The sequence below is a fragment of the Delphinapterus leucas genome, chromosome 17, assembly GCF_059928025.1.
Source record: "Delphinapterus leucas isolate spDelLeu-1000000601 "Yukka" chromosome 17, BTC_Dleu_Yukka2, whole genome shotgun sequence".
Lineage (NCBI taxonomy): Eukaryota > Metazoa > Chordata > Mammalia > Artiodactyla > Monodontidae > Delphinapterus > Delphinapterus leucas.
In genome coordinates this window covers 71550245-71576010 of record NC_143145.1, presented here as the reverse complement: position 1 = coordinate 71576010, position 25766 = coordinate 71550245, and the positions used below count along the sequence as shown (strand labels likewise).

The 25766-nt window shown below is 39.9% G+C and overlaps 1 protein-coding gene across 1 annotated transcript in view; it reads right to left on the bottom strand.

Moving 5' to 3' along the window:
* The window catches only part of SLCO5A1 (solute carrier organic anion transporter family member 5A1), a 124543-nt gene that overhangs the window by 21778 nt on the left and 76999 nt on the right, over window positions 1–25766 (bottom strand). The window contains 1 exon segment of the mRNA XM_089899050.1: window positions 8609–8807. Coding sequence (XP_089755176.1) covers window positions 8609–8807 — 199 coding nt within the window.

Sequence of the window (25766 nt, the reverse complement as noted above, 5' to 3'; positions counted from 1 at the left end):
TTGTGGTTAGAAAACTTAACACGAGATCTACTCTCTTAACAAAATTTCAAGTGTACAGTACAGTATTGTTGACTACAGGCACAAAGTTGTACAGCAGACGTCTAGCGCTTAGTCACCTTTTTTGTTGTTATTGTTTTATTTTGTTTTAGAAAAATAAAGATGTATTCTGAAGGGAAGTGAATAAATCTTTAATGTAATCTATACTGAGTGACCAAATCAAGTTAATATTACTGTTTAAATTGCCAGCAATTACCCTAAGGATCAAAGTTTGGCACAATCGTCAATGTTTGCCTACCTCATAAAGACACCTCCCTCTAAATTCAGAAGATAAAGGAAACTGGAGATCTGACATATTGTGGGGTGGGGAGGGCTGTCCAAGGCCATTTAGTGAAATGGACACGCCTCCTTTGGGCATCATCAACATTAAAGCTTGTTCATCTTGCTTTATTAAAACGTTGTTTCCATTGATTAGTCACTCCATGTTTCCCCCTTCCCCCAGACCCTGGCAACCACCATTCTGCTCTTTGATTCTATGAATTTAACTATTTTAGATACTTCATATAAGAGGAATCATACAGTATTTGTCTTTCTGTGACTATTTTCTTTCACTTAGCATAATGTCTTCAACGTTCCTCCATCTTGTCGCGTATTACATAATTTCTTTTTTAAGGCCGAATCTTATTCCATATATGTATATATGACATTTTCTTTATCCATTCAGCCGCTGATGGACCTTTAGGTTGTCTCCACATCTTGGCCATCAAATCTGAATTTTCTAAGGGAACCACTAATAACACATCAGGTTCATTCTACAAAAAAACTGTGACTCCATTTTGGCTCAATAGGAAAAGTTCATCTTTCTAAAACATCCCAACCCCATCCCAGGCACTTAGGTGTCTCTTGAGCCCTCGATGCTAATTCAGAGACAGGTTAGTCATTAACTCCTTTAATGTCAGAAAATTCACCATGCTGGGGAACCTGGAGCTTCTCACACACACTTTCATAAATGGAATTGGCTTATATATTGTGCTTTCTTCTTTGTGTTTCTTTTCTTCTTTCAGGAGAGTTTAATAATTAAAAACATTACTTTCAAAATCAGAGAAACCTGGGTTCCAGTCCTAGCTCTATCATTTTCTAGCTGTGTGACTTTAAGCAAGTTATTTGATCCCTCTGAATTTCTTTCTCCTCATATTTAAAATGAGAAAAATAACATTAAATAGTTATTTAACAATTGCTTATTACTGTGGGTTTTATTCCATTTTATCCTCTCTATAGTTCTAAGAGATCGAGACTATTATTAGCCCATCTTAATGATGAGGAAATTGAGGCACAGAGAGGTTAAGGAATTTGCCAAGTACCTTATTCAATCTTCACAGCAATTCAACATGATCAATACTATCAGTATCCTTACCCTAAAGATGTAGAAACCAAGCACAGAAAGATTAATTAATTTGCCCATACTCACACAGCTAGAAACTGGCAAGGCCATATATTAGTGCACTATTGAAAGAAATGGATGCATTCTCTATAGCTTTCTGAGTAAGGAGGTGGTGTGTGCACTTAGATATGTGCTTATATAAAATACAAAATGTGTAACAGCACCTCAGTGTAGTACTCAGAAAGGATACAAACTCTAAAATAGATAATCTGGGTTTCATTCAGTTCCACTCGTTATTAACTGATGACTTTGGGCAAATCATTTACTCTCTAACCTCAGTTTCTTTAACTGAAATATGTGGTTAATAACACATACAGTGGAGTGATGTTGTAAGCAGTATATCTAAAAGATATACATGAGTGCCAATCACCATACCTAAGCCAAACAGGTGTCTAACAAAGGCTCCTTTCTTCACTGACACTCCCTTTATCTCTCTCTTTATCAGCTTTAAAGGAGAAAAATCCTACATGCAAGGATCAAAATCATGCAGAACTACCATTTTTACTAAGCAGGCCAACCATGTACTGATGAACAGGTTGTGCACTGCACAAGAGCACCCAGCCAAGGGAGCAAGGAGAGGCTGAAATGTAGTCCATACCCTGCTTGGAGAAAGGGCCCCATTATTCTTCACACAAAGGTAACTGTTACTCTAAAAGTGTCAAACCTGTGCAGCTGTACCACCCAAAAGTGTTTATACTAATTCAATTTTAACTCTCTCCCTAGAAGTATTTGGGGAGCTAGAGGAATTCTCCAAGGAAACTGGGTTTTTCTTTTGCTCGTTTATAAACTTCAATGACGTCAGGCCGCAAATATTAGAATGAATGAATTCTTGCAGCAGTCTCTGGCACTCCTAATCAACTTTTCTTTGTTGAATACAATTAACTGAGAAGAAATGTACCATAAGTCATGGATTTAGATAACTACAATGTTTATTTACATCAAGTTCTTACTAGTTTCAGCATCACTATATAAGTAATGTCCCAGTGCAGAGGTGGATGCCAGACATTCATTAATCTTTTAAAAAGGATAAAAGAGTCACTTTGCATGATCTAGAAAGGGAGTAAAGCCAAGAAACTAACTTTTTTCAACATATACTAAGTGTTAGACTCTGTGCTGGGAAATATCAAAAACCTTTCCTCACATAATCCTCAAAATCAAAGCTACAAATATTTGTTTATAATATTTAAACGCTTCAAACTGGAGATTGAGGATGGAGGAAGGAGACACTGACTTTTCATTTTCTACCCTTCTGCATTATTTTAATTCTTTCAACCGCATGTGTTTTACTTTAATTATAGTTGTAACCAGGTATGATTCACATTATTGCCATTTTATATACGAGGAAACCAAGAGTTTACAATATTAGATAATTTTTTACAAGGTCACATAGCTAGAAAATGATGGCGCTATTACTTGCCTTTGAAAATAATACTATCTTTGAGGGGAGAGGGAAGAAAAATTCAAGGAATTCTTACTTGGGACCTCTTTTTTCTCAGTAATAAGGAATACGAGGTTGTCCGACAAGAAAAAACAAGCTACGGTAAGATAAAAAAAACTTGAAGAAAGGATTTTTTTTTAAATGGACCAATATGAGGCATAGGAAAGGAAGCTGACTAGGGCCAAGTAAATGGATTGCTCAGCAAAGACAAGGGCCTGCTAAGATTGGAACTCATCAATTTGTAATGGAGCAAATCAGCACAATTATATAATTTTTTCCCAGTAGTGCTAGGGAGTCCAGAATCAGTTGATTCAGGATTGGCAAGACCGATGTGGTGTTAAGCAAAAGCTTTAGAAGTCTTGAGGGGACTTGCAGTTTAAAAGCAGGTAAGACATGGAGTCTGTGTTCCACCCCTTCTGAGAAGGCACTTGAAATAAAAGTGAGTATAACAAAAATGAATCGAGCTGGCAAAGAGAAATGGAAAGAGCGACAACAGACTCCATGAAAATAAAAGTGGACAGGCAAAGGTGCATGTGAAATGAGCAGATGCCACCTTGGAGAAGAGCCAGCCTGCCCCATGGAACCTCTACACGACTCTGAATCCAAATCCAGCAGGTGCAACAGGGAGCAAAAGTGACTGCGAAGCTGAAAACAATGCGACTCACTGGAGACCTAAGGGAGAGAAGACTGTATCAGTGGGCCCTTCCACTCTCATACCCACCCCCTCCATCCCCAATGCAGAGCCCCGAAATTCATCAGAAACCTCTTCTAAAGAATTCAGAACAAAATGTAAAAGCTAAGCTTCTACCTTAGATGTTGACAAATAAGGATAAAACTCCCTCGTTCTTGTGTGTGGTGGGGGGTGAGTGGAGGAGAGGGACACATAACCTGACAGATGTTAAACTGAGTCTTGTCAACCTGTAAAACCCAGAGTAAATGAACAGAAAAATTGACATTTCAAATAAAATGACAAAATGTAAGACACAGAAACAAAGTAAAAAAAAAAAAAAAACTGAATTATATGCGCAGAGAGATCTGAGAAGATATTACTCCTGTTCAAACAACAGCAGGACGTTATGAAAAGGGAACACTCAGAATGCCAAAGAAAAAATTATTTTCAAAATTTAAAATTTACATAAAGAATAAAAAAGCAGGTTTGGAAAAATCTCTCATAGCAAAGAAAATATGAAATATGAGAAAACAAGTTAAACATACAGGTATCGAGTCTGTAAGTTCCAACATCTGAAAAACAGGCGTCCTGGAGAACATAGGGAAAATGAAGAGGAGAACGAGTAAAGATATAGTAGAAGAAAATCTCCCTGAGGTTAAAAGAAAAAAAAGGACATATGTGTTACATTAAAAGTGCCTAATACAATGAATGAACAAAGCCCTGGGCCAAGACATTCATGCGTCTGTCCATTCATTCATACAACAAACTTTGTTGTAGATGGCAGGGCTGTAACTATTATGTAGGCAGCTATAGTAACTGTTCTCAAGGAGCTCATATTTTAGAGACAAAAGACAAGAGCAAAGCAAGTAAGCAAGACAATTTCAGATAGTGGCACGTGCTACAAGGAAACTGAAGAGGTGATGTAATAAAGAATGAGGGGAGAGTGGGCTCCCTTATATTGGGCAGAAAGGGAAAGTCTCTCCGAGAAAGTGACATTGGAGGAGTCCAGCCAAGACAAAATCGGAGGGTAGAGCATTCCTTATGGAATTTCAGAACACTTTGAATAAAAAATATCCTCAAAACTTCCAAATAAAGTTGGTAATGGAGAAATGAGAACTCAGACTGAAATTAAATTTCATTTAAGTATCTGCAACATTAAACGCTAGATGACAAAGCAATGGTTTCCAAGTTCTCAGAAAAACAAATGTTTAACCTATAATTCTATACCCACTCCAACTATCATTTAAATGTGAAAGAAGAATAAAGACATTTTAATACACTTACGGTTTCAGACAGCTTCTCTTTCCCTGAACCCTTCCCTAGGAAGTTGTCCAAGGATTTTTTCTGGCAAAATGAGGAGTTAACAAATAAATAACTACACAGACAAAACCTAGTGGATACAATTGAGATCTATGAAAGGAAGTTCCAGGATATAAGTTATGCAAAAGAGCAACCAATCCAACTGAAGCAAAATTATGGAGAGTTTCAGAAAAAAAGGATTCAATAAAACAGAAAGTATAAAGAGAACTTAAGTATATATATGGACAAGATAAACACCAGTAGTAGGAGAAAGAACAGGCCTTTGGAACTCAAGGACAAACACCACAAGAAAGTCATGGTCCAAGTATGATACAATTTTCAGCAGGTTCCCTTCCCCACCCTACTTAGTAGATGACCACTTCCTCTTCCACCCCCTCTATCTTCTGGAGAAAATGAACCAAAGGCTCTGGACTTAAGAGCACCACATGAAAGAGACCTTTGGCAAGATGCTGGGATGATGACAGAGGAATTTGGTAAAAGTTTGCAAAATGAACAGTAGCACCCTAGCCTCTTCCACCCACCACCCTCCTCCCAGCTCTAGAATGTCAGCAGCTAGGCTTACAACCCTGAACCCACTGCAACACAGCCCAAGCCAGGAGATAGGAGCATCCTTCTCTGGAGGAACTGAAGCACCTCAAAGGTAAGACCTCAGGTTCTGACACTGAGCACCCCAATGAAAATGTCAGCTGTCCCCCTGCAACTACCCTACAGTGAGATCCACTAACTGACAAGCCATAATGAGATATAACATAGTTTATAAAGAATAAGAAAAGTAGAGAATCAATGAAGGACAGATAGGAGAAAAAAAACTGTGGAGAGAAAATAACAACAATTACATTTTTAAAAAAAGTTAAAATGGAAACAAAAGACATGGTCTCCAGACATTAAAAGTTCATCAAGTGCTCAGAGGAAAAAAAAAAGTGTATTGTGGTGAAATTTGGGAATACTGGGAATAAATGGAAACTCCCAGGAAGGAAAAGTAGGGCACATACAAAGGATTGGGAAAAAGAAAGGCCAGAATTCCCACAAGAGCATTAGAAATTAGACAAAAATGGAGTGAAAACTTTAAATTTTTTAGTGAAAATGATCCATCCAGTCCAAAGTTCTTAACCCAGCCAACTTGGCAATCAAATGTAATTGTTAAAAAAAAAAAAAAAGAGGCTATTTCATGAAAAATCTCCAAAAAAAAAAAAAGGTTAACAGCATTGACAGCCTTTCTGTAGCTACTGGAGGATGTGCTCTAGCAAAATGGGGGAGGAAGCCAAAAAAGAGGCATCCACAGAACCTAGAAAATGAAGGATCAGTACAGAGAGAGGCAAGTGAGATTCCTGGGTCAACAGCGGGGCAGCAGGCCCAGAGGGCTCCCATACAGATGACTCCAAGGGGTGGGGAAATGGAATCCTGAGTTCATCGGATGGGTGAAAAGTCATATTGAGATTTCTTGAGCCCTTAGAGGATATGGGAAGGCAGAAGCAGACTCAAAGAAAACAAAGGAAATGAAAACAAGGTAGTGATTTAATTCCAGGAAAATCACTGCTGTACAAAGGAGGAAATCTAATCACGATACAGTACTTGTGCCTCAGCTGCTAACAATACTGTCATAATCATACCATGAAAATATCAGAAAAGGATTTGAGCACAACTTGTGAAGAAAATGCTAGACTCCTCATTTACTAAGACAGGAAGTCATAAATAATGTCTTCATTTGGTTAATTTATACAGTATGCTTTAAAAATATAGAGGTAAATGCCAGAAGAGATAGCTAAAAAAAATTTTAAATTATTGCCCCTGGGAAGCAGGGTCAGGAGACTGCTGGTTTTTCTTACTAATTTTTAATATTCTATTTATGTTTTCCAATTGTAGTAAAAATAATTTGATAGAAATAGTTCTTAATGGATTAGTGATGACTAATAACAATAGCTAACTATCACTGAGCACTTACTGTGTGCCAGGAGGGCTGAGAGCTTTACACATGTTTCTTGTGTAATCCTTGCCTGTGATCTCTAGGTCAATAGACTAAATGTTTGGGTCCATGAAAAATTCACATGTTGAAAGCTAACCCCAAACGTGATGGTATTTGGAGTTTGGGGCCTTTGGGAGGTGACTGGGTCATGAAGGTGAAGCCCTTATGAATGGGATTAGTGCCCTTACAAAAAGGATCCCAGGGAGATGCCTCACCCCCACCATGTGAGGACACAGCCAGAGACAGCCATTTATGATCCAAAGAGCAGGTCCTCACAAGACACCGAATATGCTAGCACCTTGATCTTGGACTTCCCAGCCTCCGGAATTGTGAGAAATAAACTTCTGTTGTTTCTAAGCCATCTAGTCTATGGTGTTCGCTTACAGCAGCCTGAACGGATGTATATACCGATACGTGTCAGCCATACCTCAGTTTTGCCCTCTGTAAAATCAGAATAATAATAGTACCTACCTGATTAGGCCTGTTATGAGGATTAATGAGTTAATATACGTAAAGCATTTAGAAGAATGCTTGGCATGCAGTAGTGTTAATATAAGGGTTAGCTACACTTTGAACATCACCATCATTATTATTATTGTGACAGAAAGTTTCCAACCCAGATCGTTACATAAAAAAAAAAAAAAAAAAGCTCAGAAAAGAATGTATAGGGACTTCCCTGGTGGCGCAGTGTTTAAGAATCCTCCTGCCATTGCAGGGACACTGGTCTGAGCCCTGGTCCGGGAAGATCCCACATGCCGCGGAGCAGCTAAGCCCGCGAGCCACAACTACTGAGCCCGCGAGCCACAACTACTGAGCCCGCGAGCCACAACTACTGAAGCCCGCATGCCTAGAGCCCATGTTCCACAGCAAGAGAAGCCACCGCAATGAGAAGCCCGCGCACCGCAACGAAGAGTAACCCCCGCTTGCCACAACTAGAGAAAGCCTGCGCGCAGCAACGAAGACCCAACACAGCCATAAAGAAAGAAAGAAAGAAAGAAAGAAAGAAAGAAAGAAAGAAAAAAAAGAAAGAAAGAGAAAGAAAGAAAGAAAGAAAAGAATGTATAGAATGCTACCTTTTGGATATAAAACAGAAAACACTGAAAATACACATTCATAGTTTCTTGTGTAAGGAACATCCTTGGAAGGGTACACAACAGATGAATTAAAGTGGTTCCCTGGTTTGTCTTTGGGGAGAAGTGGGGTGGAGGCCTTGGGGCACACTGTATTTTCATTGAACTTTGTTTTGAAACTGTGTGAATGTACTACCTATTCAAAACATTACATTAAAAAAAAAAAAGAACAGGGCTTCCCTGGTGGCGCAGTGGTTGAGAGTCCGCCTGCCGATGCAGGGGACACGGGTTCGTGCCCCGGTCCGGGAGGATCCCGCGTGCCGCGGAGTGGCTGGGCCCGTGAGCCATGGCCGCTGAGCCTGCGCGTCCGGAGCCTGTGCTCCGCAACGGGAGAGGCCACAGCAGTGAGAGGCCCGCGTACCACAAAAAAAAAAAAGAACAGTTTTCATTAAGCCAACTAGCATTTCCTCCTCATGTACTGTAACCCAAATGCCATGGGAGACGTTGCGAGGGTCAAAAGGGACACAGACAACGGAGAGACGGAGGCCACTGCCCAAGAGGGTGCAGCTCTACCGGGACAGAAACACAGGCGTAGTGAGCCCCTCATTGAGGGTGGGGCGCAAGCCAAACCCTGGGATCCAAACACTGCAGAGCTTCACACTTCAATCATGACCAGGATGAGATGAGACGCCTCTTCCAAGATACTTACCCTGTTGTATACGGGATGTTTATGCCACCTAGATTGATACTTTCACATCCAACAATAAACAGGGTTGAAAAGCACAGTAAAGACACACCACTGCAGATCATCGCTAGTTTTGCAGATTCCCTTGCACCAAGTTTCAATTTTTTTATGATGTAGCCTCCAAGGACAATCCCAACACCGGCACTGGGGACGATGATGACGCCTGGAGAGAAGAAGGGAAGGACAGGATTAATTTCAATGAATGTATACTATTATTTATTGTCTAATTATCCTGTTTCTACTTACTTATTAGTGCTAAGGCAAAGAATTTTAAAAACACTATAATCAATAAATCTTTAATGTTTGTGATTTTATAGTATAGCTTATTTTCAACACATACAGCCAACAAAGGACTCATATCCAGAATGTGCAAGAACTTTCAAAGCCATAAAATAAAGACAAGCAACCCATTAGAGAGTGAGCAAAACTTAAATGGGCCTTCACTTAGGAGGAAATTCAGCTGACCCATTAACTCAGAAAGGTGTTCAGCCTCCTTACTAAGAGAGAAACACAAATTAAAGCCACAATGAAATACTACTCCATGCCAACCATGTCAGTAAAAGTGGAAAAGTCTGACAATACCACATATTGGCAAAGATACAGAGCAATGGGCACCCTCTACAAGGCTGGTGGGATGTAAATTGCGACAGACACTTTGAAAGACAGTTTAGCATTATCTGGTAGAGTTGAAGATATATACACCCTGTGACAGGCAGTTCCATTCCTGGATCTATACCCTGAGGAAATTCATGCACATGGGGACCAAAAGAAGTGTATAAGATATCTGAAGCACCATAATAGCCCCAAACTGGAAATAAACCATACATCCATTAATAGATACATTACATGCAGTAAATTCATGTAATGAAATGCTGCGATACAATAATAAAAATTAGGACACATAATCACATACAAACACAATGTTGAATAAAGGAAGTAAAACACAACAGAAAACATGATCTGACTGTATAAAGGTCAAAAACAGGTAAAACTAAATGATTTGTTTAGAAATGAATATATAGGTAGTGCAACTATGAAGAAAAGATAGTAGGGGGATGGGTGGGATCTGGAAAGGATACAGGGGGCTCCTGGAGGACTGAAAATACTCCTTTTCATGACCTGGGCAGTAGTTACACAAATGTTCACTTTATGATTATTCATTATCCCTAAGTGTTTTTTTTTTGAAGTCTAGTTGATTTACAATGCTGTGTTAGTTTCAGGTGTACAGCAAAGTGATTCAGTTATATACATATGTATATATATTCTTTTTCATATTCTCTTCCGTTTTTGTTTATTACAGGATTTTTAATATAGTTCCCTGTGCTATACAATAAGACCTTGTTGTTTATCTACTTTATATATAGCAGTGTTTATATGTTAATCCCAAATTCCTAATTTATCCCTTCCCCGCCCTTTCCCCTTTGGTAACCATATGTTCCTTTTCTATGTCTGTAAGTCTGTTTCCGTTTTGTACATTAAGTTCATTTGTATTATATATATACACACACACACACATATATATATATTGGCCATGCCACGTGGCATGTGGGATCTTAGTTCCCTGACCAGCAATCGAACCCATGCTCCCTGCAATGAGAGTGCGGAGTCCTAACCACTGGACCACCAGGGAATTCCCTGTATTATATTTTAGGTTCTACATATAAGTGATCTAAGTTTTGATTAATGCACTTCTGTGTGCATTATATTTCACAGTAAAAAAAAAAGCTAAAAAATTAGTCATATCGCCTGCCCCACGAACCTTACAATCTAAAAGAGAAATAAACAAAACAAATTAAAGTATGATAAGAAAATTATACAAAGGGCAGGGAGAATACAGGAAAAGAAGTACCTGAGTCTTCCCTGGGAGAAATCAGGGAGGACATCACAGAAGTGGCAGTATTTGAGCTGACATTCGACAGATGAGACAGAATCTGTCCAATGTGCCAGCACAGAGAAAATATCCTGCACAAAGGAAATATATGCAAAGGGGCAAAAGATAACGGAATTGAAGATTCAGAGGAGTCCAGCTATGAGAGTGTGGAATGCAAGCTACTGGGGCGTGGCGGGTCATGGGCAAGAGATGTAAAGCGAGCGAGACCATGAAGGATCACGGAGAGGAGCTCGGGTTGTACCTCTGGGCAATGGGAGGCCACCAAGGAATTTGAAGCCAGGGTCAGAGAGGATGGGAGGCGTGTGTGACAAAGATTATTGCTGGTGGTGAGATGCAGTCAACACTAGAATCAGAGACATGGCTAGGAGAGCACTGCAAAGGTCCAGGTGAGTCACAGTCAGGCTCCACACCGACAGCACAGCCAACAAGCTGAGGAGGGGACGGGGACACCCGAAAGGTGGCAGGGGTCCAGAAAATGAGGAGGAAAGGACCGGGGGAGAGCAGCTCTCAAACCCCACGGTAGACACACCACGTGTGAAGGGCCCGGGAGATATGCCTCACGCAGTGATCCCTGCCCCACGAGCCCAGGAAGAGCTGATCTGGGACATTCATAACAGGTGGCAGAATTTATGGCATAGAAGGGATGTTCCAACAAGACTGAGCAAAGTCAGAAGAGCAGAGGAAGACGAAGCCTGAAAGGAGATCTTGGCAAGAGCAATTTTAAGGGTGTTGTGAAGGTGGAAGCCAGGCTGCAATGGGTTAAACGGTCAGTCGTGGAGATTTAGAGGCTGGAATTCAGACTCTTTCTAGAACTCAGACTATATATAAAAGGAAAAGGGGGTACGGGTCTAGAGTTAGAGGGGAGCCAAGGCGGAGCTGGAGCCTGGGGAGTTTTGCTTGTTTGCTGATACATGGAGGGGACTTAAGCGTATTTTTATTTTGGCCGCACCATGTGGCTTGTGGGATCTTAGTTCCCCGACCAGGGACTGAACCTGGCCCCTGGCAGTGAAAGTACCGAGTCCTAACCACTGGACCTCCAGGGAATTCCTTTAAGCATACTTATATGCTCGCAAAGAGACCAAAAAGGAATGGGAGATTGAATGGGGAGAAAAAGGGTTATCTAATGTCAAGGCAAGATCCTTGAGAAGTCAGAAGAATATAGAATTAATAGCACAGATGATCAGATTAGCCCCGGAGAGGGAGAGCAAGAACCCTGCATCTGGGCCTGGAATCAGATTTGGGAGCAGGGGGTGGGAGGATAAATCAATGGGTACGTGGTAGCTCCTCGAATGGTAGTTTTTCTGTTTTGTTGTTGTTGTTATTTTGGAAACATCATGCAATACATGATGGACTAGAACACTTGAAAAACACAGAGAAATATGAAGGACCAAAAACCCACAACTTACATTCTGGCATATTTCACTCCAGTCTTTTTTCTATGCTTTTTTTTCCCCCCTTAAGAATTGATAACATGTGTAGATTCTTTATATGTATATATACATACATATAGCTTCGGTTTGGGAAGAGATACGGAGAACTTTAAATATAGCCAAAGGTTGGAATAACCATTGTAGGAAAGTAAAGAGCGGGCTAAGTTAGAACATGTACACGGCTTTGCAAATGGAGAGGACGGTGGGTCCAGGTGCTATGAGATTCCAGAAGCCTGCAGCTGCATCAGTGTGCATGCTTGGATGGCTCGCTCCTCCCATGTGTCCCACAGCCCACGTAAAGGAGCAAAGAGGGAGGGTTAGATTAATCTAAAGTCTGAGCTTTGCCTGGGTTGACAGGGAAAAAAAAAAATAGTGTTTATCTTGTAATCCTCACCATGGTCCTGACTTTATTAAACCAGTAATGGCTCTTTTACAGATGAGGAAGTGACCAGCCCAGTAATGCACACAGGGCAGGGAGAGCCAGAATGAAAACTGAGGTCTCTGGCTCCCAGCCCAGGGCACTCTCCACAGCACCACAGCTGCCTCTTAGAACCAGCGGGTACTGGAAGCTTTTGGGTAAGTTGACCAGAGCTCTGGGCTTAGATGAGCTGGTCATTAAATTATCCTCCTCATTAGAGAATAGTCCACATTCTATCTACATGACTAAATAGGCAAAGCTTTGCCTTCAGAGTGAAATGATCCATTAATAAAATTCCTATTTCAACTGAGCGATTTATATATCGATATTAGAGTTATAGATACCGTGCTAGACCCTGGGATAGCAACAAAACAAATCCCCACGCTCACAGCTGAGTCCTAATTTAAAAGCAGTATAATTTATTTGACTAGACATCCTAACTAGTATTCAACTCTTAAAAACAAAAAATGTGTCATTAGCATGAGGTCTCGTCAGAGTGAAGATCTATTAAAATTTCCTCCTGATGTCCCCCTGTCCTCTAAATCTCACTGCATTACCAAAACGGAAAGACTGACTATGCCTTCAGGGGAATCTGTACAACGCTCAGATCTCCAGTTTGAGTAGGACACCCAAATGTCTTGGTGTTGCAGTTTTAGGGGAATGGAATGAGTAGGGAAGATCTGGTGCCGAGTGTGTGGTGGGGTGACGCCGGGGGAGACAATACATCTCACCGGCTGCTGCTCTCCTGCCCTTCCCCGTGTCCCCAGACCCCCAGCGCCCCTCCTTCTGTCTCCCTCCTCTGAGCCTCTGCTCCGGAACCAGCCCCTTCCCAGCCGCTCCCAGACACCTGTTACCCTCGAGTTTCTGCTCCTCGCGCCCTCTAGTGGCCAAGACGCGGGGAGGGCGGGGTCAAGAGGGTGGGGAAAAGGCATCAACTGGGGCCCACGGACGCCTGTAGAACGAGCAGAGGAAGGAGGACAGAACAGCGGGGAGAGATGGGAGTGACTGGACCAAGCCCAGGGGCCCAGCCTAGGGCACAGGCGGGAGAGGATGGAGGCCAACGCGACTGCAGATGTCTGAGACAATTCCAGGTAAGAGTGTGGGCCATGAAGATTCCAAGTTCGAATCTCAGCTCTGCCACCTACAAGCTGTCTGTCCTCAGGCAAGTTTCTGACATTCCGGGCCTTAGATTTTTCTGTAAAATATGGATAAGAGTAGTTTCTTCCTCATAGATTGTTAGGATTAAACGGGTTAAGATATAGGAAGTGATTGAAACTGTGCCTAGCCCATAGCATATACCCAATAAATGTTGGCAAATGACACAAGTATCTGCCCGCTATTAATGAGTTTAACATTTGAACAAATAAATATATTGGAATTATAATTAGGCAAATTTTCGTATGCTGTTTAATCTATAGAACTGAATTTAAAATACTACTCGTGGGGCTTCCCTGGTGGTGCAGTGGTTGGGAGTCCGCCTGCCAATGCAGGGGACACGGGTTCAAGCCCTGGTCCGGGAGGATCCCACGTGCCGCGGAGCAACTAAGCCCGTGCGCCACAACTACTGAGCCTGTGCTCTAGAGCCCACGAGCCACAACTACTGAGCCCGTGTGCCACAACTACTGAGCCTGCGCTCTAGAGCCCGTGCTCCGCAACAAGAGAAGCCACCGCAATAAGAAGCCCGCGCACCGCAAGGAAGAGTAGCCCCTGTTTACCGCAACTAGAGAAAGCCCGTGCGCAGCAATGATGACCCAATGCAGCCAAAAAAGTAATAATAAATAAAATAAATTTTTTTGAAAAGAAAAGCATTAAAAAATATATCTTATTGTATGTTATATGGCAAAATTAAAAAAAATTTAATAAAATAAAATAAAATACTACTCATAATTGTCCAACATAAACCTGTATGTGTTCTTCAGTATATAAACCTTTGTTTGATATTTAGCTACTATGTCCTCTCAAACACATAAACCTCTGTTAGCTTTTGAGCTGCTATGTGTATATATCTGGATCTAAAGAAGTCATTGCTGCATAAGTATTGACCAGAGGACCCTGCTTCGTTCATAAAAGGTCTGAGCACACCCTACTGCTTTCCAGTAGGAAATCTTTTATCTATTTACTTATCCAAGCAAATTGACATGTTAATTGTCCTACTTCCTTTCTTTCCCTTATTTCAAGCATGATCCCCTAGCATTCAATGTTGAAGTTTTTGCTCTGGGTCACAATACTGCTTACTCTTACAAAGTGTGGCTGGATGGAGTCAAAAGGTCTTTATGAAAAATGATATTTGGTGAATTACCAAATATTAAAGCTACTGATGAAATTTTTCCTCTTCACTCCAATTTTTGTCAGCACGCAGACATTATCTATTTTGCAAATAGACACATAAAATATGCCTAAGCCTAATGCATCATTTGGAACACAGGAAAACCTTGAACTGGAAGACAGGAGGACAAAATTAGGTGACCCACTCATCAAGAATGTTTCAGGTTCAGGGAACTGCAATCGTGCTGCTATTGCTACTGTGAAGAATCACAGCCTGCTTTCACAGGACCCAGTGCTTGCCCCCATCATAAGACCTGCCACCATCCACTGGGTTTACTTCTCTCTTTCCTGCTAGACTGGAAGGTTCCTGTGCATGGTAGGGACTGTATCTTTATTATCTTCATACCTTTCTAGCACTTACCAAGGCCTGGTGAATGTATGGATGAATAATTTTGTCATTTAGAATTTATTACATAAAATCCTCAAATGACATTCATTTTTGTTTTCAGTTATTCCTTGAAATAGGCCATATCTTGTTTTACAAATAGGAGATCTAAGATCTCATTTGGAGTTAAAATAACTTGCTAAAATCAGTTTAAAACTGGCATGCACGAAACATCTAGACTGACGCCTAAAAAATCTCACTGTTATCAAAATTGACTTGGGCGTTATTAGCAAAAGCTTAACTGCCAAGCCACCACAGGTGACAAAGCGTGGAATGTCAGTAGCCCTCTGATACCTCTTTTCTATGGTGAGATCACAATGGTGCAGACTGTCCTACTGTGGTGAATTAAGTTAGTATAGACAGATCCTCAGAATCTTAGATGTCCTCATGCTCTTTTCTCCAAATTCTCTGACCCTTTCTGTGTATTCCACATCCAAAGTTTTCTTTAGGTAAGTTGAAAAGTAAATGGTTTGCAAACTAAGACTATGAATCAATACAGACTATCATTGTAAGCCATTATGGCTTCCAGGTTCTGCCGTTGTCTTCGGGGAAGGCAGCCGGGACGGAAGGGGAGGAGAAAGCAGGGTGAGCACCTAGAAAAGAAGGAAGTACAATTCGTTCTCATGCCCATTCTCTCTCTCTCTTTCCCTCTCTCCCACCTTTCTCTTTCTTTCTGTACACATATACACCACACACACACACACACACACACACACACACACACACACACTGATGTTAGCTATATGCCAGAAACTGTGATAACTGCTGTATGGATAGTATCTCATCTAATTCTCAAAACTGTATTCATTTTGAATTGCTCTGAAATCAGAATGTGTCTGACAATCAATAGGATCTCTATCTTGTGTCATTGTCTAATTAGAAGCATTTTTCTTTCATAGTAACTCAAAATCATGGGGCATCTTACAATGAATGGTGTCTTAGGTTGGAAAGAATACAGAAGTTTCTTTCCACATCTCAGGTGAGGAAACATCTAGTGAGTGATAGAGCAGGGTAATAAACTCAAATTTATTTAACTTTTCCAAATACTATGATACAAAATCAATGTTTTCCTATCACCCAAGCCTAAATATTTTACCCCTTTAAGCTTCCACTTTCCCTTGCAAATATTTTCTTACAGGAAATAAATAACAATTATTGTCAGAGGGGAATAGAAGAAGAGAATATTTTTCAAGTTCGAACCTTGAAGCTAGCAAATTTTAAATGGTCTGAGAATACATAGCACAGTAAGTATACATTTTCACAAACTGCTCATAAATCCACAAAGTATCACAAAATCACAATATTTCATATTTCTCTTTCTCTTTCATATATCTCACTATCACCCTTGCAAAAAAATCTCAGAAATCCCTTCACCAACTATGAACGAGGTCCATCATCAGAATTAATTTATAGTGCCATTTTTATAATTCGGTGACTGTTTTAAGACAGAGACCAGACTATTTCTTTTGATCCATAATATTTCATAGCATAACATCAAGTCAAATTGTAAAGGATGCCCTGTTCGATTGGAATTAGGAGGGGCAGCCCATGTATGTTGACCTGAACAGCATGTGTCGGGCACCTGGAGAGAAGCCTATAGGTTGAGTGGCAGGATTTATAGGGGTTCTTTTTTTTAATTTTTTTTTTTTTTTTTGGCCATGCCACGTGGCATGTGGGATCTTAGTTCCCAGACCAGGGATCGAACCCACGCCCCCTGCAGTGGAAGCATGACGTCTTAACCACTGGACTGTCAGGGAGGTCCCAATGTCAGGGTTCTTTTAGCAATTCTCCTGAGGCAGATAGGCTGTCAGGGTGGCCAGCCTCGCACAGGGCTGCTGCAGACAGCCTGTCTGCCTCTACCACTTCAGTCAGAGGACACAGCGCCAGAAGCAGACCTCTCCGGCCACAGCTTCCTCTGTTAAGGAACCCCGTGATGAACACAGTGGGGCTCAGATGGGACCCCCTGCAGCTCAGCAACAGAGCCTGCTCTGAAACATCTTGCATGACCTTGCTGAAATGATTAATAAAGGCTTTCCAAGGAATTACACACCTCTGAAAACCTAGCCTCCATCACTTCAGCCTGGAGATATCAAAATCAAGCTCACACTGAACCTCCACCAGGGTAAATGGGTCTCATTCAACCACAGTAACACTCTCTGCAACTCTGCCAACACAGGGAAATGCCGTGCAGCACGAGAGAAATATGAGAACCCCAGTCTCAGGGATTCAAGGTCTTCGGAGCACTGAGGGAAAGGTAATAAAAAGGTACATTCAACAGAGAAAACAAGCCCACTTTTCATTTCAGGGTTGTGCAAAGCTCTGGCTGAAATAATACATAAAATCAAATGCCAAGCTGGGTCTTGAAAGGGATTCAAAAATCAAATCAAGTGAATATTTCATCCTGTATGGCTTAAAAACCTAAAAGAGTTTTCTGTATCCAGTCAATAAAACCACAAAGGGCAAAACTAACTTGAAATGATGAAATGCAAAATATCAAAGTGTTTACTTCTGTTTTTCACTGGCTCTGGGAAACTTAAGGTGAAACAGCAAAAGCTTTAAACAAATTATTGCAAGAGAAGGGGGCGGATTTTGTAGAGGCAATTTTACAGAAGACGAGCAGGGTCTTATTAACCTTTGCAGTTATCAAAAGAAGCCTCAAAGGAAGACCTTAGTGTTAAGTTACTAGACTCAGTTTCCGTTCAGAGAAGCAAAGCCTACAGATGTGGGCCAGTGCCAAAGACAAAACCCTCTTTGGAGGCCCTATGGGGGAGATCCATTTTCCCTCAGCACTTTTCAACGTCTCGCCTTTCCATTGTTGTCCAAATCCAGCAGCTCTTGAGCCTTCCCATCGAGAGAGTTGATGGTCATTATGCCCAAGAATAGCTGAGCTACAAAATCTGGCAAAGCTATCCTTCCCCTGGGAGAAGTAAGCAGATTTTTCTTTCTTTTTTTTCTTCTTAGCTGAGTTGGGTCTTCGTTGCTGCACACGGGCTTTCTCTAGTTGCGGCGTGCGGGGGCTACTCTTGGTTGCGGTGCGCAGGCTTCTCATTGCGGTGGCTTCTCTTGTTGCGGAGCACGGGCTCTAGAGTGCAGGCTCAGTAGTTGTAGCACGCGGGCTCAGTAGTTGTGGCGCGCGGGCCTAGCTGCTCCACGGCATGTGGGATCTTCCCGGACCAGGGATCGAACCCTTGGCCCCTGCATTGGCAGGCAGATTCTTAACCTCTGCGCCACCAGGGACATCCAAGCAGATTTTTCAAACTCTATTTATCTAAAAAAATTTTTGAGACAAACTTCTACACACCTAACCATACTTGTTAGAGTGCTTTTGCCCCACTATGGCCAAGCGAAAACTTGGCTCATTAAAAACCATGTTAATTCTGCCAAATGAATAAGGAGGACCAGAGCGGCCATTTAATAAAGATCGTCAGCTCACTAAATGCTCTGTTTATTCTTTCTTCCTTTTTTTTATTGACAGCTTCGTTGAGCTATAAGTCACATACCATACAATTCACCTACTTGAATAAGTGTACCATTCAATGTTTTTTAGTATATTCACAGAGATATGCAACCATCACCACAATCAGTTTCAGAATGTTTTCATGACCCTAGAAAGAAACCCTGTACCCATTAGCTATCAAGCTCATTTCTTCCTACGCCCCTTCCTCAGCCCTAGGCAACCACTAATTTACTTTCAGTCTCTACAGATTTGCCTATTCTAGATGTTTCAGATAAATGGAGTCGTAAAATATGTCTGGCTTCTATCACTTAGCATAATGTTTTCAACACTCATCCACGCTGTGGCACGTGTCAGTACTTCATTCCTATCTATGGCCAGACAATAATCCATTGTACTAACAGACTACATCTGACTTATCCATTCATCAGTTGATGGACATTTGAGTTGTTTCTATTTGGGGCTATTAGAATAATGTTGCTATGAACATTCATGTACAAGTTTTTATGTGGACATATGTTTTCATTTCTCTTGGACATATGCCTAGAGATGGAATTTCTGGATCATACAGTAATTCTACGCTTGAGGAAATGCCAAACTGCTTTCCAATACAGCTGCATCATTTGACGTTCCTACTGCCAGTGTGTGAGGTTCCAATTGCTCCACATCTTCACCAGCATTTGTTATTTCCACAAATAATAGTTGATTACAGACATCCAAGCGGGTGTAAAGTGGTATCTCATTATGATTTCGATTTGTATTTCCCTGATAACTAATAAGACTGAGCATCTGTTCATGTGGCCACTTGTATACCTTCTTTGGAGAAATATCAATTCAGATCCTTTGCCCATTTTTTTAATTGGGTTATTTTTCTTTTTATTCTTGAATTTTAAGAATTCTTCATGTAAGGTACAGATAGGACCCAAATTCCATGTCTCCTACCTCCGTTGCCTTGAGGCCTCTCCATCAGCTTCACCTACAGCTTCTGCAGAGGTTTGCAACAATCAACTGATGGGAAGGAGAAAACCCCAGGCCTGGTCCATAGACGGGTAGACTCAATGTATTTGTGCAAGTTGAAAATGGACCTTTACACTATAGCCCATTCAGGGGTGGCTCCAAGAGAAAGGGGGGAACAGAGTGGAGAAATATGAATATTTTCAAATCGTGAATTTATATTAATATTACTAATTCAAGTTAACATTATAGGAGTTTTACTTAACTCCTTTGACTTCTTAATACTAACTGTATGGATGCATAATTTACATGCAATAAAATTCACTTGTTTTAGGTATACAACCGTGTAACATCCAACACCCTAAAATGTTCCCTCATTCTCCTCTGCAACTGGTCCCATCTCTTGACCCTTAACCTCTGGCAACTACTGATCTACTTTCTGTCACTTTAGTTTTGCCTTTTGTGGAATTTTATATAAATGGTATATGATATATAGTCTTTTTTGTTTGACCTCTTAGCATAATGTTTTTGAGATTCATCCATACTTTTGCATATATTAATATTACATTCATTTTTACTGCTGAATTAGTATAGATATACCACAATTTGTTTGTCCACTCACCAGTCGATGGACATATGGATTGTCTTCAGTTTGGGGCTATTGTGAATAAAGCAGCTATAAACATTCCAAAAAAAGAATTCCTCATGTAGAATATAAATTCTATATAAGGGATACAAGTCCCTTATCAGATATGTGTTTTGCAAATATCTTCTCCCATCCTGTGGGTTGTTTTTTAACTTTTTTGGTGGTGTCCTTTGATGTATAAAAGTTTTTACTTTTGATAAGATCCAATTTATCTATTTTTTCTTTGGTTGCATTATCTAATTCAAGGTCACAAAGATTTAGGCTTGTTTACTTCTAAGAGTGTTATAATTTTAGGTCTTACATTAAGATCTTTACTCCATTTTGAGTTCATTTTTATATATATGGTGTGAGGTAGAGGTCCAACTACATTCTTCTGTATGTGGCTATCCAGTTACCCCAGTACCATTTTTTGAAAAGATTATTCTCTCCTCATTGAATGGTCTTGACATCCTTGTTGAAAATTGGTTGACTATATATATATGGGTTTATTTCTGGACCCTCAATGCTTTTCCATTGATGCTTATGTCTACTTTAAGTAGATACCATACTGTCTTGATTACTGTTGCTTTTTATTAAGTCTTGAAATCAAGAAGTCTAGGTGCTCCAACTTTGTTCTTTGTCAGGATTGTTTTGGTTATTCTAGGTCACTTGCATTTCTAAATGAATTTTAGGATCAGCTTGTCAATTTCTTCAAAGAAGCCAGCTGGAATTTTGACAGGGATTTGTTGAATCTATCTGGTGAGTAGGCCATCTTAGTAACATTGTGTTCCAATTCAAGAACATGAGATGTCTTTCTATTTATTTAGGTCTTCTTTAATTTTTAAACAATATTTTGTGGGTTTCAGAATATAAGTTTTGCACTTCTTTTGTTAAATCTATTTCTAAGTATTTCATTCTTTCATGCTGGTGTAAATGCAATTGTTTCCTTAATTTCTTTTTTGTTCATTGTTAGTGTATAGAAATACAGTTGATGTTTGCGTACAGGCATACCTTGTTTTATTGCACTTTGCAAATACTGCATTTTTTGCAAATTGAAGGTTTGTGGCAATCCTGAGTCAAGTAAGTTTGCCAGTGCCATTTTTCCAACAGTATTTGCTCACTTTCTGTCTCTCTGTATCACATTTTGGTAATTCTTGCGACATTTCAAGCCCTCCCCCAGCAAAAATATTATGACTCGCTGAAAGCTCAGATGATGGTTAGCATTTTTTAGCAATAAAATATTTTTAATTAAGGTATGTACATTGTTTTTTAGACTTAATCCTATTGTACACTTAATAGACTCCAGTAAACATAACTTTTATATGCACTGAGAAACAAAAAAAATTGTGTGGCTTGCTTTATTGCAATATTTGCTTAATTGCAGAACCTAACCCACAATATCTCCAAGGTATTTCTGTATTAATCTTGTATCTTGCAATCTCACTAAACTCATTTATTAGTTCTAATAATTTTTTAGTGCACTCCTTAGGATTTTCTTTATACAAGGATGCATAATCTATGAATAGAGATAGTTTTACATCTTTCTTTCCAATCTGGATGTCTTTTATTTCATTCTCCTGCCCTACTTTCCTGGCTAGAATCTCCAGTGCAATGATGAATAGAAGTGCCAAGAGCAGACATCCTTGTCTTGTTCCTGATCTTAAGAGGAAAGCATCCAGTCTTTCATCACTAAGTATGATGTGGATTTTTTGTAGATGCCCTTTATTGCATTGTTTTTAAATCTCCAATCATTTAAATAGTAGTCGAGCTAAAATTCATTTTTGTGTTATTTATAAATATGTTAGGTATAACTTTCAGAAAGCTCATAAAAATATATAATTTTTAAAACATATATTTAATTTAACAAAAAACATTTACTGAGTATCTACTATGTCTTGGCTCTGTTCCAGACTCTGAAGGTACTTAGTGAATAAAGCTGACAAAAAACCCTGCCCTCACTGAGTTTACAATCTACTGTGGGGAAAAGAGACAATAAACAATAAACCAATAACTAAGCAAACTGTACTGAATGTTAGAAGGTAGAAAAGCACCACAGAGAAAATTGTTCAGCCTAGCAAGGAAAATCAGGAGTTCTGGGAGAGGAGTCACATTTTTAAATGGGGTATACTGGGTAGGGTCTCATTGACAAGGGACCATCTGAGCAAAAATTTGGAGAAAAGGAAGTACAGCGTGCATAGAAAATAAATGATCCCCCAATTACACACTGTTTTCATCTATCCATTAAAATAAGTTTACTGAGAGCCAAGATTATTAAAGGTCAGGACATTTTATAACTAGAAGAAAATTCAAAAATTAAACTAACTTGCTTGCTGAATGAGATAGCTTAAGTCAGAAAAACTAAGAACTTTGGACAAAGCAGGGACAGTTGAGATGGAAATCTTAACCAGTCTGCTATACATACTGCACTTTTTAAATAAAGATGTTTTGTTTCAAATGACATGCGTAATTCCACAGGTAATGAAATCCACAAAATAAGTTTTATGAATGGAAACATAATCTAGTAATCTAATGGTCTGAGTACCTTTGGAGAACACCAAACCTACTGTTTACGAGAACTTAGGTTTCAGAAATCCATTAATTAATCACTTTATAAAAGTAGCCATTGGGTTGAAAGCAATAGAAAAGAAACAGATGACATGGTTCTTGTGTGCCTTCCTAATGCAATAACAAGCCCCATCAACCGATGCGTCTCGAAATCTCTCAGCAAAATAGTCTCTTTCCCTCATTGTTCAGACCTTATCTACTCTTAGTGTTGAAGAATAAAATCACACATTTTCAAATAAAACTTCTCTTTGGAAAGCAACAATAGATCTTCAAAAGCTAAAAGAATAAGAAAATGCAATAAATATTTTAAATTTCACCCCAAATGATACAAGTGAACCAGCAAATGAAAAAAAATACAGTGTAGCAACAATCAATGCAATGTACCTCCCAACTAATAGCCACTGGCTCCTCTCCCAGTATCATGGTCACTGGCTCACTTTCAAGCCCAGATATTACACTAGGGGGCGCTCCACCAAGTTCAAAGGTAGCCCTGTATCTTTTCACATTTTTCTTTTCACCAAAATGAAGGATATGCAAGGCACATGCCAAATGCAGTGTTTTTTTACTCAAAGCTGGAGAGGAGTAGCTGACATCTCACACAACTGGGTTGGAACTGAAAGCAACCATTAAAGACGGGGAAGTGGACAGAACAAAAAAAAGAAGGCAATTGAACAGGTGTGACTCAAGTTTCAGCCTGTTAGAGCAGGAAAGAACGCTGTGTTTTAGTATTTACTAGTATTTACTAGCATGTGTTTTACAGCAGCGGTCCCCAACCTTTCTGGCACCAGGGACCAGTTTCGTGGAAGATAATTTTTCCACAGATGAGGGGTGGGGGGGGGATGTTTTCAGGACAATTCAAGTGCATTACATTTATTGTGCACTTTATTTCTATTATTATTACATTGTAACATATAATGAAATAATCGTACAACTCACCATAATGCTGACAGGAGGCGGAGCTCAGGCGGTAATGCAAGTGATGGGGAGCGGCTGTAAATACAGATGAAACTACGCTCGCTCGCCCGTGGCTCACCTCCTACTGTACGGCCCGGTTCCTAACAGGTCACAGACTGGTACCGGTCCGTGGCCTGGGGGTTGGGGACCCCTGTTTTAGAGTTTACTAACATTTTCACAGTTATTCCCACATAATATGAAATTAATTGTTTGGGGTTTTTATTTGTCTGTTATCATAGAACCACAGAATTTGGGAGTTTACTCCAGAGATGACTACCTATCCCCTGATGATGACCCTTCTTTCTCGAAGGTTAGGACCCTAAGACGGGCTGGGAGCACATACCATTGGGCAAAATTCTACCGGGCAGATATTTTATATTCACACAAAATTTCTACTGACACCTTATGATGAGACTCTTGGGACTCTGATCTAGAAACAAATAAAGACTTATCTACTATTAACTGTCAGCTCTAAAAATGCACCTGATGCTTTTGCAATACTTGAGGCAACTGTAAGTTTGTTTCCTTAATTATCTTAAACATGCTCCCTAAAACTCTTCAATTAATGTGTAGAATGCTTTGCCCAGCAAAGTTAATGCCAATGACTCTGTTCAAATAAATAAAAGTTAAGTATAAATTGACAGTTTGATGATATATATACTATATATGTATCTTGTAACTACAACTATGAACCTATTGATTACATGAATAACTACCTCTGAGAACAAGGCTGAAATAAGAACAATAACAAAAAACTTGTAATGTCACAAATACAGACGTGCTATGGGAAAATCTTATCAAAGGATATGGACAATTACACAGCTACTCCAGGTCTGAATGATTCCACCAAGTTCAACTGCATTTCCAAAAGGGTTTGGTATTTACACAGAATATATTTCAAACAAATTTAAGGAAGATATGGCAAAATAATATTGAACTATTCTATACAAAACAATTATACACAAATCGGTCCCTGCACAGGTAAGAGAAGTATGCACCTATAATGTTTTTAAATATTTGCTTTAATCAAAAAACCAACAGAAATTATTTTCATCTTTATTGCAAATAGAAACATAAGAAAAATTTCAATACGATGACTTTTTTTTTGACCACGCCACGCGGCTTACGGGGTCTTAGTTCCCTGGACCAGGGATTGAACCCGGGCCCACGGCAGTGAAAGGGCCGGGTCCTAACCACTGAACTGCCAGGGAACTCTCTCAATACGATGACTTGAAAAAAAATTAACCGTTAGCCTGAAATCTGATCAGTCGAACAGTAACAAATGCAAATAACCCCGTGTTCTACCTTCTAGCCAATGGAAAGATGCCACAATGAGAAGTTGAACCTGACAGCAAAGCAAATTTTCTGTGGTCCATCATGAGATGGTTCAGGTTACAAGAGGACATCACTTCAACTTCTAATAATGTCTAAGCACATGTTTCATTATTTAGTTGAAAAGAGTAAGGTATTTCCTGCCTGTGTGGTATAACTATATCGTGGCCATACTTGAGAGCCAAGATATTCATTAGGTCTGAACATGATTTCTACGAGTTAACAGCATCTCTGAGGAAATGAGAAATGGTGACATGAGCTGGGAGTCAGAACAGTTTGTCTCCAGCCCCAGTTTGCCACTACCTGTGAGGCCATGAATCCTTCAGTTAGTGCCTATACCTTTATTTACCTATCAACAAAATGGACAATATTCTACTCCAGCCCCTACTTTCCTCTCTTCCTCATCTCTTTCAATAATAATCCTGGTTCTCCTGTCCTATTATGGAGAATGGAATATTTCAAAAATAGAGATGAAAGCCAGGGTCATTCTCATTAATAATTAATACTTGTGTTGCTCTTTACACTTAATAAGTCATTTTTAAACTTTTTAAAACTTCAACAGCCCTGTAAAATGGCTATGACTACACCATTTCACAACTAGTAAGACTGAGACCAGAGAAATTAGTTAACTCACCCAAGGAGGCAAATAAATGGGCAGAGGTTGAACCCAGACCTGATGACTCCAAAATTCATCACCTTTCTCTTATAAGATGTTGAGTCACTACAAAGCAGATAGGGATCACCTCACTTTAGTAGGGTAGGAACCTGCTAAAACAGGACCACGCTCAA